Source organism: Patagioenas fasciata, chromosome 3 (assembly GCF_037038585.1).
Source record: "Patagioenas fasciata isolate bPatFas1 chromosome 3, bPatFas1.hap1, whole genome shotgun sequence".
Classification (NCBI taxonomy): Eukaryota; Metazoa; Chordata; class Aves; order Columbiformes; family Columbidae; genus Patagioenas; species Patagioenas fasciata.
Genome location: NC_092522.1, coordinates 32,817,763 through 32,830,878, shown reverse-complemented (window position 1 = coordinate 32,830,878; position 13,116 = coordinate 32,817,763). Strand labels below are relative to the sequence as shown.

Below are 13,116 nucleotides of genomic sequence, written 5' to 3'. Positions count from 1 at the left end.
CCCTCCTCTAGGACAGTAACAGCCCAGGTTAAAGGTAAATCAGATAGCGTCCTCAGCTAATCACCTAGCAGCTGTTCTCCGGAAAAAGGAACTGAGACCCCCTCTATTTTCATTTGGGCGCTTCCCCTGGTGGCAAGTGCTGGGGGCAGTGACCTGCTCCGACCCGGGGACAGCAGGGAGCCACCTGCCCAGCGCCGAGGGGAACATGGTGGTGGCAGCCTCAGGCATCCGGCCAGCAGCCTGAGGGAGGGAGCCTGTGGGGCCGCAGGGCCGCAGAATGTCGGGCGGGAGCTCTCCTGCCTTGGAGAGGAGCAGCAGCTGCAGGCACATGAGCGAGACGAAGGCTGTGACACAGCCCGGTGACAGCATCAGTGTCCAGGGCATCTCCTACACCGTCAGGTAGGGCAGGGAAGGTAGCGGGGGAGCCCCTGTCCCCCAGGAGCTGCTGTGACCCCAGGGACTGAGGGGAGAGGGGCTGGGACGGGTGGGCTGCGGGTACAGAAGGAGGGAGGGCGCCAGGCCACCCGCCACAGGGATCGAGCGCAGGGCTGGACAGAGGCAGCGCCCGGCTGTCCTGAGGGTTCACCTGTCTCTGAAGGAGATACGTTAGAGGAGATTTCCAAGGACTGTGCCCTTTCCCACAAAAGCCTCCTAGCAGTCATTCTGATAAATCTGTTCAGACTTCGTTTTACCCTCCAGATAATGCTGAAGTTGTCAAGTTAAAGCTTGGGAGGGAGGGGGAAAATATGGTTTGTTTTTCCAGCACTTTAAAATCCTTGCAGGCTCCTATCCCAAATGCAATTAGCTATAAACCATTCACTTGCTTTACACAAAACTTTTAAATCTTCATCTTTTTTCATGTTTGTTTTCCAAGAGAACATGTTGGCCCATGGTGGAACCTTTCTTTATATTATAAAAAATGGACCCGGCAAATACTTAAGGATGTTTCATTTCACATAGAGAGTGGCCAGATTATGGGCATTTTAGGAAACTCTGGTAAGTTGTTCCAGAAAGAAATGAGATTAGAGTTAATACTGGTGACTCCCACAGTGGTATGAATGTGACTGAGTTCTGTGTTTTAAATGATGAAATTGGGGCTGGTTTTAACCTCCATCTTCTAAAACTACAGTGCTTGGTTTTCAGAGTTCAATCTTCTGTCATCTAAAAATTATAACCTCAGTAAAATATAAGGTTACTTTTAAACCCATATGTTGTATTATGAAGTGTGGATTTGTATGAATTAAATGCTAATTTACAGACATGCTAGGTTTCCCAATTCCCCTTAACTAGCTGCATTTTCAGGACCTATTATTTTCATGGTATTGAAAAAAATAATACATTCTTTTCCTACATCTCCATCCAAGTGAGGCTATCACTCTTGGAATCACAAAATGAATCTCATAACATGATTATTTTATTGGTTTTGAAAGGATCTGGGAAAACAACACTTCTGGATGCAATATCAGGAAGACTGGGTCAGAAAGACAACTTCTTTGGTGAAGTGTATGTGAATGGGCATCAGCTGAAGAAGGAACAGTTTAGAGATTGCGTCTCTTATGTACCACAGGTTGATTTCTAAATTTATTTTTGTGCACTGTGATTCCTCTCATGTAAATAAAGTTGCTAGTGTAATGGAGTAACATAACCTGACTGTGATTTTACTAATAAATTGGGGACGAAGCAGTTAATAAATTGTCTGAATAAATGAAGGTTGTGCGAGCAGGGGCAAGATCTTAATTACTACAGGACTAACTGCTGCTTTCTCTTCACTTTTTTGTTCAGAGCGACACATTGTTAGGCTTCCTCACCATCCAAGAGTCTCTGACCTACACTGCTTTACTAACTCTTCAGAAATGCTCCAACGACTTTATCAAAAAGAAGGTCTGTATTTTATCATCTTCCACCGGAAAAGGAGACATGATGTCATGTAATGCCTTCACCAGCAGCACTTTGCATCTATGTCTTCTATGTGTTAAAAGGATTTGTAATCCTTATACTGCAAATGGGGAGAAATCCTCCTGCTGAGGAGCAGGACACAAGCTCTCTGGTGCCCCCCACCTCTGAAAGGGGCTTGTGATGACGCCCCTGGGAGTCACCATTATGCTGAGACAAAACTTTCCTGCCCAAAGCTGCAGCAGGAGGAGCTGCTGTTGGTGTCAAGGTTGGCTCCCCTTCCCCAGCTGGGAAATGTCATTTTCTGGAGTGTTTGGGGCCAGGTGTGCTGGTGAGTCTCGTGGACAGCAGAGGTGGCTTTGACACTACTCTGGCTCCTGTAGGATGTCTCACGAACCAGAACAGCTCTGAAAAGCACTTAGTCTAATAAGCCTCCTACGAGCTACTTTCTTGGTAAAATAGGTGTGTTCCAGACCTATTAAAGGACTCTTTGGCCTCTGTTCAGAGTAAAGATTGGGTATTCCTGACCAAAGGCTCTTGCTCTCTGTCTTCTTTCTTCAGTTGCGTTCTACTCTGTATTTTATACTTCCCCCCAAATGATATGCCTTTCTCCTCCCTTATTTTGGAAGACAGACCAGCACGTTATGCTTCATACCTTAAGCTCTAGTCCCACCTCTGAACTCTTCATCTCTTAATGTCAACTGAAGCTAAAATTCTACTCGTTTCTGAATAACTGAAAATAAAATTTTTAAAATAATAATTGAAATAATATATTAAAAATTATTAAGTAGAAATGAGGTCAGATATTTTTCAACTAGAATGGATGCAAGCAGCATATTGGGAAAGCCATAGCTTAAAATAATGTATTTTTTTCTTTCATTTTTTTCATTTTGCACACAGGTATCCGAGTTGGACTGTGTTTAGTCTTTCTAAATCGTAATTATTTTTCAGGTAGATGCGGTTATGGCTGAGCTGAGTCTCAGCCACATTGCTGACAAAATCATTGGAAGCCGGATTTTTGCAGGAATTTCTGGGGGTGAGAAGCGTCGTGTTTCAATTGCAGCCCAACTATTACAAGATCCTAGTAAGTACCACTGCAGGATTTTCAAAATAAAGCGAAGTACAGTCACGTTGCACTTCTACCATGGGCCTACGTAAAGCACTTTAAAATACAGAAGCATTTACATTCTGTAATTCAGCAAAAGCTGGTCTAGTAATGACAGAAAAAGATGGGTAGTAACTCACGTCTGCCATTACTCTACTAGCTGATCTTGCTAAGTAGACAATTTTAAAATCTTAGGGGCTGAATGTAGGTTTAGGCTTGTGTGTATCCATTTTGAGTATTTTTAGGCTCACCCAGTGTATGAAATGTTGGTTGTGGCACATTAATTTGTAGTTGTGGGGCACTTTAGAGCCACACATGTGCCAGCCTTGAGCCTTGTAGTGGAGTAGCTGCCATTGAGCCATGTATGAGAGAGTGCCATGTACATTCCAGAGCCAAAAAAATTCTGATGAAAGAAAATCAAAGCAGAGTAACTGGAAGGACCAGCTATGGGGAATGGCACTGTAAATATCAGTTTTGAGACTGGCAGATATGCAGGACTGCATACCAGGCAGGAAGGAGCATTTCAATAGCAAAGTGAGGTATTTCACTGCTACTGGTGACTCCTGGAGAGTTCACTGGGTGTAGTTATCGCTCAGTAAGTTCACTACACTCTATAGTAAACACTATAGTAATTCTGTGTAGATAAACGTATAGAGAAAGCTCTCCTCCCCCCTTATCCTGATGCAGGTTGAACTATTCTCTTCTGTGCTATGTCTCATCTGTTTAAAAATAAAGGATTTGACTGTAACTTTTAACCTTCCAGCTCTCTCATCTGCGGAATTATATATGCTGTATGTTAACAACTTTTAGTTTGTTCATAACTAATTCTGTCTGTATATATAGATTTAATTCCAATTATAACTTCTAGCTAATTATGTCAGTTATGTTTACATTTGTATACATGCTGAAATTCATCGTTATTATTTTTCTTAGAAGCAGATGTACGTATCAAATCTATTTTGGTAATTTTCAGATTTCACCTGAATTTAGAAATAAATTACTATGCTCTGATCCTGCAGTCATTTTTAATGTCCTTAATCACTGAAACTGAACCACTGAAGCTAATGAAAACTGCAAGATCACATCATGGCAATACCTATGCATACTCTGCTTTACATGTGGACCTTCACGTGTAAAGTAATTTCTATACTATTTGGCAAATTAGCTTCAAAGGCACTTGGTCCCCATTTACCTGAATTTTAATGCTGTTCCTTGTCATTCCACAGAGGTCATGCTGCTTGATGAACCAACGACAGGGCTGGACAGCCTGACTGCAAACCAGATTGTCTCGCTTCTCTCAGAGCTTGCACACAGAGGCAGGATTGTGATTATTACGATTCATCAGCCTCGCTCAGAACTCTTCAGGGTAAACGATATCTTCTCACTGTTCGCTTTTTTTGTTGTTGTTTTTGTTTTTCTGGTTTTGGCCAGGCTTTTTAGTACCGAGGCTCTTTTCAGGGTAGAGGTACAAGATGCAGTATAGTTGCCTTCAGACACCCTTGCTTTCTCCTGCATAAATACAGGCTTGCCTTGAACTTTACAGAGCTGGCCTTCTACCAGTCATGAGGCATTTCGGGACATGTACTGTCCTGTAAAAATAGTATTCACACAGACTGTGTTCCTAAGCTTTGTGTTATACAGATACCCAAACCGAAAACACGGGGAGAAGTCATGTAAATCGTGCATGTGTGCAGGCACTGTAAAAAATAGCACTTTATCTTTACATATTAATATTTCAGGAACACTTGCAATGTAAGACAGATAAAGCCGTGATTTGGAATGGGAAAAAAAAAAGTCTTCTTTTTTCCTCCTTGTGAAGTGATGTGGGTAGACCTTGGCCACGTTGGTGGGACAGGCCTGCCCTGCTGGGCTTGTGGTGAGGAGAGCATTTCTCTCTTCCCATTACGGTTTTGCAATTTGCTCTTCTGGCACATCCGCCACCCACGATGTGTGTTCAAGTCACCCTGGGTGACTGAACTGAGTGTGGGTGGTGATGAAGCCAGAGGGGAGTGACCATGCTTTTCTGGACCAAAGGCAGTCCTGGTGCCAGGGCGATATGGATTGATCATAGCCGATGGGAACCCCACCCTTGCAAATGTTCACTTGAAGAGCAGTGCTGTTAAAATCCTTCAGCACTTCAGGATAACCTTCCCAACAGTTTTGGGATTTTACAGACTGGGGCTATTAAGCACCGAGGGAGGTCAGTGAGTAAATGAAGGTGCATTAGAAGTGATGTCAGAAGTGCACAGCTCCCATTTCTGTTTGTGGATTGCCTTTGTATGCTGTTGTCGCTGACAATTTTGAGAACCACTAGTTTTAAGAGCTTAAAGACATGTCATCTTGCATAACCACCGCGAGGAGTAAAAGAAAGGACAGACTTCCTTTGAGGGAAATACACTAAGGAAATTTGAATGTGTCAAAACTACTTTCCCTGTCAAAGCTTTTTTGTTACCAAGACAGTAGCTGTACTGAAGAATTAATTCATTTCTTCTTAGTACATATTGCTAATATATTAATTTGCCCTCCACAGTTATTTGACAAAATAGCCATCATGAGCTTTGGAGAAATGGTTTTCTGTGGGAACCCTATGGAAATGATCACATTTTTTAGTGACTGTGGCTATTCTTGTCCTGAGCAATCAAATCCTTTTGACTTCTATGGTAAGTTTGTCTAAACTGTTTTGGTAAAACCATGCCTTTCCTTTCCAGGGGTGTCAAACTCATTTTCATTGGGGGCCACGTCAGACTCGTGGTTGCCTTCAAAGGGCAGAATGTAATTTTAGGACCATATAAATGTAACTACCCCTGCTTTAGACAAACAAGTTGTTTTGTTCCCCAAATTAAAATTTTTCCAGAGGTAGAAATGTGTTTGAATTTTTTTCCCAACTTTGTAATTATTCTCATCTCAGAGAACAGAGAGACGCAGGCCCATGTAACCATCACTTATCCATAAAACGGCAAAAGTTTGCAGTAGGTCTGAAACACAGCAGAAAGGAGTAAACTGCCAGTAAAAAGGGAATCTTAAATGAATTAAACCTGTGGATTCCTGATAGTATCTCCCTATGGCTGTCCGATGGATGCTGGAAATCACTTTGATCCCAAAACTGTGGGAAGTGCCATGCTGTTATGGACTTGGTGATGCCACGCAACTGGAAACTGTTGTTGCTTAGAAGGAAGAATGTAGAGTAAGTGTGGGATGACTCGAGGCATCAAGTTCCAGAGATTCTGAGTTTGAGGTTTCTGAAAGTTTGGGGAGCTGCTGACACCAGGGTGAGCCACTGGAGGAGAACATAGGGGTGCTTCAGGAGACGATGATAGCAAGCTGTTGGCAAAAGCTGAAGAGTACTGTTTTACCGATTTGGGATGAAAAAAAGTGTCAGCATGAGACTTTGGAAATGAGTCTTGGTTTTGCTGAAGGACACCCCTGTACCTGATCCATGCAGACATACGTACGTGTACGTGTTTGTGCATGTATGTGTACATATATACACACATGTATGTATCTCTCTTTTTCAATGTAGTATGTAGGCTGATTTCTGACGGTAGTAGCTGGGCATTAACCAGGGAATTTGACCGTTCCAAAAAGCTGCCTTCAGAGGAAGTGTTGTTTTCCTCTTGTCTAGATGGCATCCTAAACCCAGAGAGAAGAGAGGATGGTTGTTGACATGAAGCTAGAATGGGATGAAGCTGAAAATACTGGTGTGACAGTGAGGATAATTTTGCCTTCATGAATTTGAACAGTCTTGAAAAGCATAGATGATTTGAGATTTAGACCCACTTTTTAAAAAGCTTGGTAAAGAGAGTACTGCATTCTTCAAATGTCAACCTTTGAATGTGACAAGAAAGGGAAAAAATATAGTTTAGAGCAAAGAATCATCAGAATATTTAGTCTTTGGAAAATTGTCAGTTTATATTTTTTGTGTGATTTAATGACGTGAATGAAGGGACAGATTCTGACATAATTTACACCAACAGCAGAGGAGAATAGTTCTTATGTATTGAGTATGGATTGTCTTACTGAAATGTCACATGTATTTATTAAAAATGGTAGGCATGGTAGGCATTAGCTATTTGGTCTGGTGACTAGTTGGTGTTATGTTTTTTTTTTTTTAAACATACATACCTGGTTGTCATTTATTTCTAGTGTGACTTCCAACAAGTCACACTGGCCAAGTTTTAAAAAGTATGTATGTCGGTGCTTTTGATGTTCATCTTTGCGGAAGTGAAGACTTCATTTTGGATATGTTTACCATTAAAGACAATTCTGCTGAATTCCAGCTTTCAGAACAGTAGGGAAGTATTCATAAGCTTAATTCGGATGTTGAGGATAAATGAAGAATTGTGGACAAGGCCTCCTTTTCTCTTGTTCAATTTGTACTTTGAAGTTGAGCATAACACAGTAAAACTGAAATCTAAGGATGGCAGAAACCTTAGGAATAAATAACCAATAAAGACGTCTTATCAGATGTAGAAGAGCAATATAAAAATCTGTAAGAACAGCTGTTCCTGACAATGACAATCTAGTTTTTGAAGCCTTAGGTAATTCATTGCTTTTAAGGAAAAATGAAATTTCTATTGCATTTGAGCCCCATTGCTGAATCCATAGGAGTTGTCTAAATAGCATGCTCAGAGTTCCCATCTGCTGATCACAGAATTGCTGGAGACAGGAGTAGGTATAGCTGGATTTATTAGAAAGGAAGGTTGATTCTGTGAAGTGTTTGTCTTTCATAAGTTCTATGGCAGTGACTAATATTTTCTTCAGCTTGGGTTGAGCCTGCTAGGGGAATTTGGCCTGCTGAACATCCTCCAACTTCGCATTAAAACAGAAGCATGTCTGAGAAGGAGGTGGGTGAAACCCAGTGCAATGATGAAGGAACAGCTCAAGTAGAGAAGAGCAGCATCTTTGCAGCTTGAGCTCAGACTAATGAAAAGATAGAGCTCCACAGTTAGGGAGGAGCAGGCAGAGGACGAGGGGGAATCAGGGAGCCATGCCTGAGCATATGCCTGAAAACTGGAGAAATACATGACCAGAAAGTCACCTCTTCATCCTCACTCATCACTGTTTATCCTCAGCTGGTGCTCTGTCTTGCTCTTGGCAGCAGCGGCGCTCCACCGGCAGCACAGCTCTGTGCTGTGCAGGGAGAATGCTCAAGGTCTGACCAGCGCTCAGTCCTTGCACTTCCAGGTGAAGGTCTGGAACTTCAAGGTCATACAGAGGCCACAAAACACAGAGACTGTGGTGGCTGCACAGTTATTCATTCTTGCTGCTTCTAACAGAAGGACGGAGTAAAAAAAATCTTGACTACTTTAAATTGGCCTTTCGCAGATTTTAGAGTAGAGATAAGGAAAGGTTAGTTGCAAGGGGGGAAGAGATTTGAAGGGAAAGTGATGTGTACGTATCGTAAACACTTTGTAAATTTACAGTGGATCTGACATCTGTGGACACTCGCAGCAAGGAACGTGAACTTGAAACCTACAGTAGAGTTCAGGTAATTGGATCAGCCTACAAAAACTCAGAGATCTTTAGCGAAGTACTGGCCACCATTGAAACAACAAAGTGTATGAAAGAGCTGCCACCAATACCATTCAAAAACAAAGACTCACCTAGTACCTTTTACAAATTATGGATTCTTTTACGGTAAGATTTTTTTTTTCTTAAGAAAAATCTTTTTCTTATCCACTAATCTTTTGGGTTTGCCCCCCCATATATAAATGTACTTTCTGGGTTATTTTGGTCTACCCCTGTACTTGTCCCTGTCGTCTTTAACATATTACATTTTTGTGGACACTGTGTGTGTATGATTTCTTCAAAGTTAAATACCCTACCAACAAGTATATTGTTATTTTTGTTTCATTATCAGGAGGATAACAAAAAACCTCTCCAGAGATAAGATGGGCATCACCATGCGTCTCTTCCAGAATCTGTTATTTGGCTTGTTTGTAGCATTTTTCCTTCTTCGACTAAGGAACGACCTGTTAAAAGGAGCTGTGCAGGACCGTGTGGGGCTTGTCTACCAGTGCGTGAGTGCCCCCCCCTACACAGGGATGCTCAATGCTGTTGCCCTTTGTGAGTTTCTGTCCTGTGTTATATGCAGCAGCAGGCATTGCTGCCCCTGTTTTGTAAATGGGAAAAAATGTTTTTTTTTTTTTTAAGACAGTCATTTAAAGGCTCTTAAGGGTTTTAGATACAGAAGCATGAAATTAAAAGGTGAAGCAACAGGAAGCTTGGCACCACAGAAAAAGATGAGCCCATCAGAGGGGCTCCAGGTTCAGCGCATTAACGAAGGGGTGTGCCCTGCCCCCTGCCTCTCCCTGCCTCAGCTGGCTGGTGCAGAGTGCCCTTATTCTGACCTGTGCAACAGCCCTTCACTTGCCTGTGTGCGACCTTACAAAGACTAGGTCTGTAGTTAACATCTGAAGTGAGATCAAAACCAAATGCATGGAAAGGATGGAAGTATAAACCAGTTTTGGCAACAATTAAGCATAATTAGATTTAGGAGTATTATGCGATGACTACATTAGAGGGTCCTTCTCTTACAGCTGCCATACTCAGACAAACAGTAGTTTCTATTTTACAGCCCTAAAAATCTCTTCTCATGTATGGAACATACACTGCTGTCATCACCTCGAGAGCAGAGCACGTCAAGAAATTATCCGGTGACAGCAGTTTTTTCATGTCTTTAATTTGTATCTGCAAAAAGAGAAGGCTGTCCTGTATGCTGCCTAGTTAGGCCTCTGTCATTAAGCTTACCAGTTTTTGCAGTCTGCAGGGAGCATGGTTTGCATTTACAGTGGGGGAAGAAATGCTCGGACTGGTTTAGACAGAATGTTTCTGATGTGTCTTCAAAGCTGTCTCTGTGCTTCAAGTTATTGGTCTCTTTACTCAATGGTGATTTATTTCTTATATATTTTATCCAGTCCCACCTTTACGTGCTATCAGTGACCAAGAAAGTAAAGATGGCTTGTATAAGAAGTGGCAAATGCTTTTAGCTTATATAGTACATTTCCTGCCCTTCAGTGTCATCAGCGTGGCAATTTTCAGCACCTTTATATACTGGTAAGCACTTGTACCGTCTATTGGATTGTTATTTTTCTTTTTGTCTTCACTTTCAATTCCCATGTCAGCACCAGGACTCCTGGCATGGCTTCCTGCTCATCTCTCAGAATGATTACAGAGAAAGCTGAAGGAAAGATGAGACAATTTTAACCCTTCTCTTTCAGGCAGTGTTAACACTCTTACAGAGTGAGTAAGTTACCAGCTCTCTGGGTAACCTGGGAAGTTTTAATGGGCCTGGGACATTTTTCATTCTTTTGTCATACAAAAAGCATGAAGTGTCATTTCACATTACATTTAGAAAGACAGGAAATAAGAAAAAAAAAAAAGTGAGAAAGACAACAGCAGGTATGTGACAGTAACAAAGCTTCACATTTCCTGAGACATTTGGGGTTTAGCTGCAGCATAATGAAGTGATGATACCTGGATCCCTCTCTTTCACTCTCCAGGAAAAGGCCCAGAAGTGGATTTCTGATAGTGGGAGAAAGGGTTTGATTGTAAAGCTGGCTTTTTTTCCCCTAGTACATTCATTTCCTCACATCATAGTGACGTAACACCTCAGAATGGGATGATGAAATATTTCATGCGTTGATTGCCTTATCTATTGTATAGGCCAGCTCTTCTTCATTTCTGTTCCATTGATTTCTCACCTTCAGTAGAGTCCATGGCTGCTTATGTAAGCTAATGGCAAAGTATATAATTACCAATTTTTGTCTTTCAATAATTTTCCCGATTTTTGTTTTCCTGATTATGAAAGGAGAGGTGTGTAGTGCCCTAAAGTTAATTTTTGTTTCTATGAGTCAGTTCATAGTAAAGCTACCATCAGACAGCAGTCTATAGTAAAATGTGTACAAATGAACAGCAGGCTTGGGTTGTGTCCTGGACACATATTCTCTTCTTAGCTGTTGAGAGATAATACATGGATAGACCGTTGTAAAAGAGATAAAGTGGAGGGGCTATTCTGCTGTAGCTATGCGTGTTGGTGCGTCTTACCGGATGCCCTTGGACAGTTTGAAAATGAATGAAGGAGAACTGCACAAAACCACTTGGACTGTTGAATAAGAACTTCTGCCCAGGGAGTTAGTCAGATATGGGAATTTAACAATAGCTGTTTTCCCATCTAGAAAAATTCAGGAAAGAAGAAAGCTGATTTTTCTTCCTGGTCTGTAGTATATAATGAGGGGCAGTGCTCAGCATTTACTCAGTTCTTTCCATTTGGGATCTCCATAGCTGTCAGCTCCTCAATGAAGAAACAGAAGCTCCAAGAGGGAGTTTTCTGCTCCTCCAGATGTGAGGACTTGTGTGCTTGGGAGTGCTCCCTGAAAACTCCTTTTTCACAGACAAGCAGAAATCACTTCTCCTCCCAGTAAGTGTTCAGAGATGTGCTGTGGTCACCAGAGCCTTTCCATTCCTGCCTGCCAGTGAGCTGGCTGCTGAGAAGGCAGCAATTTGGAAAAAAAAAAAAAACATTTTCAGGTTCAATGAAGTTTGTGGAGTGCCTAAACATCATGAGTCACTTTGTCACACCCACTCCTTGACAAACAGGAAGTTTGTAGAGGCGGAGGCTTTGCCCTTGAGCTTTGGTAGCTTCAAACACAATTGATGATGAAGAGTCTTGTTCTGGTTAATGGATAATATTTACAGATATTGGCCTGCGCATATCTTTGCTATCTTGTGGTCATCTGAAAGCCATCAGTGATGTGTTGGAGTGACTTCAGGTGCACTTAGACCTCTTATGGCAAGCAATTTCTCTATGAAATTTTGAAGATTGTATCTGTGCAGGATTAAACTTTTCTGGAGGAGCTAACTTTTGGAGAGTCTTTGGTAGCCTCTGGTATACAGCTAGATTTGAAATCAAGTAAATGTCCTCTATGCAGATTTTCCTAGTTACCTCTGGGAAATGTTCTAAGAGTTTATGTTGTCCTACTGTTCTACTGCTGTAATATCTCCAAGTTTATTCTCTTATAGGCTTGCTTCTGTTTCTATTCCTACCCCAGATTTACTAGTCTGTATCTACATAGCTGTATGTAAATTATTTGAGCACTTCAGAGAAGGTGACACTCATGCTAGGACTATGGAGAGCTGCTCTTTCTGCACCAATCTGTGATTAAAGTTTGTTAAATACCTGGTAGCTCAGGGAATGTTTAGTACTTGAACAGTCAGTACTCAGCCGTGATTGTAATAGAGATTATTTTGGTGCTACACACAAAAAATGCTACAGGAAAACCTGTGAGAAAATTAATACTTCAATTTCTAAGACCATGTTTGAACATAGTGGCTTATAAAAAAACATACATAGAACCTTGCACTGTGCAATGAAAAAGAAAATAAAATGTTGAATAGCTGCTTGTTAGCTAAGCAAAGCATGCAGTCTGTACCTAGCATGAGGCATTTCTGGTTTGGGGTATTTTGGAAAAAGAGTAATATGGCACCATGTAATAAAAGGTTTTGTCATCTGTCATGTATTCTATTAGGCTGAATTAAGTTTGACAAGCAGTTGCTGGCCTTTCTTAGCTTTTTAGTCTTTAGTACAGATGGGGGGGCCCTTCTTATTTTAGGTGAGCTAGGGAAAAACTGGGGACAGTGTGTTGTATTAAAGAGTGCAGGAGTATGGAGGAAATTGCATTTGGATCAATTACATGGGTAGTGAAATCAATAAGGCTTCCATTTAATTGAGTATATCCATTTTTACATTTGCATGCACAGTATCAGAAGTGCAAAATTCCATCTGTTAATTAGCTACATAAAGGGGTTCTTTAAATAGGTGGCTCACATAAGTAAGTCCCACTGCATAGACTCTAAAAGGAGACGGATGTTAGTTTAAGGGATCCTAAAAGCCACAGTGGTTGTCTTGAAACAACATGGATTTCTGTTACAACTACATCTTTACATAACCATCTTCAGTCTAGATGGAGAGAACCTAATTTATTTGCACTTACGCCATGGTATTAAATGGATGTCCTTTATGTTAAGGCTCCAAACAGTATACTAAGGGTTAAGATGTAACAGTTCACTTAATGAGTAATTGCAAAAAATAAATAAAAATAAAAGCTACATTCCAAGTT

At 41.3% G+C, this 13,116-nt stretch overlaps 1 protein-coding gene across 1 annotated transcript in view; it reads left to right on the top strand.

Annotated features, from left to right (window-relative positions):
- Positions 1-20: 20 nt before the first annotated feature.
- Positions 21-13,116, top strand: part of ABCG5 (ATP binding cassette subfamily G member 5) — a 16,275-nt gene continuing 3,179 nt past the window's right edge. Inside the window, exons 1-10 of the mRNA XM_065834804.2 lie at positions 21-399; positions 875-996; positions 1,431-1,567; positions 1,783-1,881; positions 2,845-2,977; positions 4,225-4,364; positions 5,529-5,658; positions 8,422-8,635; positions 8,859-9,064; positions 9,916-10,054. Coding sequence (XP_065690876.1) covers positions 278-399; positions 875-996; positions 1,431-1,567; positions 1,783-1,881; positions 2,845-2,977; positions 4,225-4,364; positions 5,529-5,658; positions 8,422-8,635; positions 8,859-9,064; positions 9,916-10,054 — 1,442 coding nt within the window. The 5' untranslated portion in view covers positions 21-277. The remainder of the gene's footprint in view (positions 400-874; positions 997-1,430; positions 1,568-1,782; positions 1,882-2,844; positions 2,978-4,224; positions 4,365-5,528; positions 5,659-8,421; positions 8,636-8,858; positions 9,065-9,915; positions 10,055-13,116) is intronic.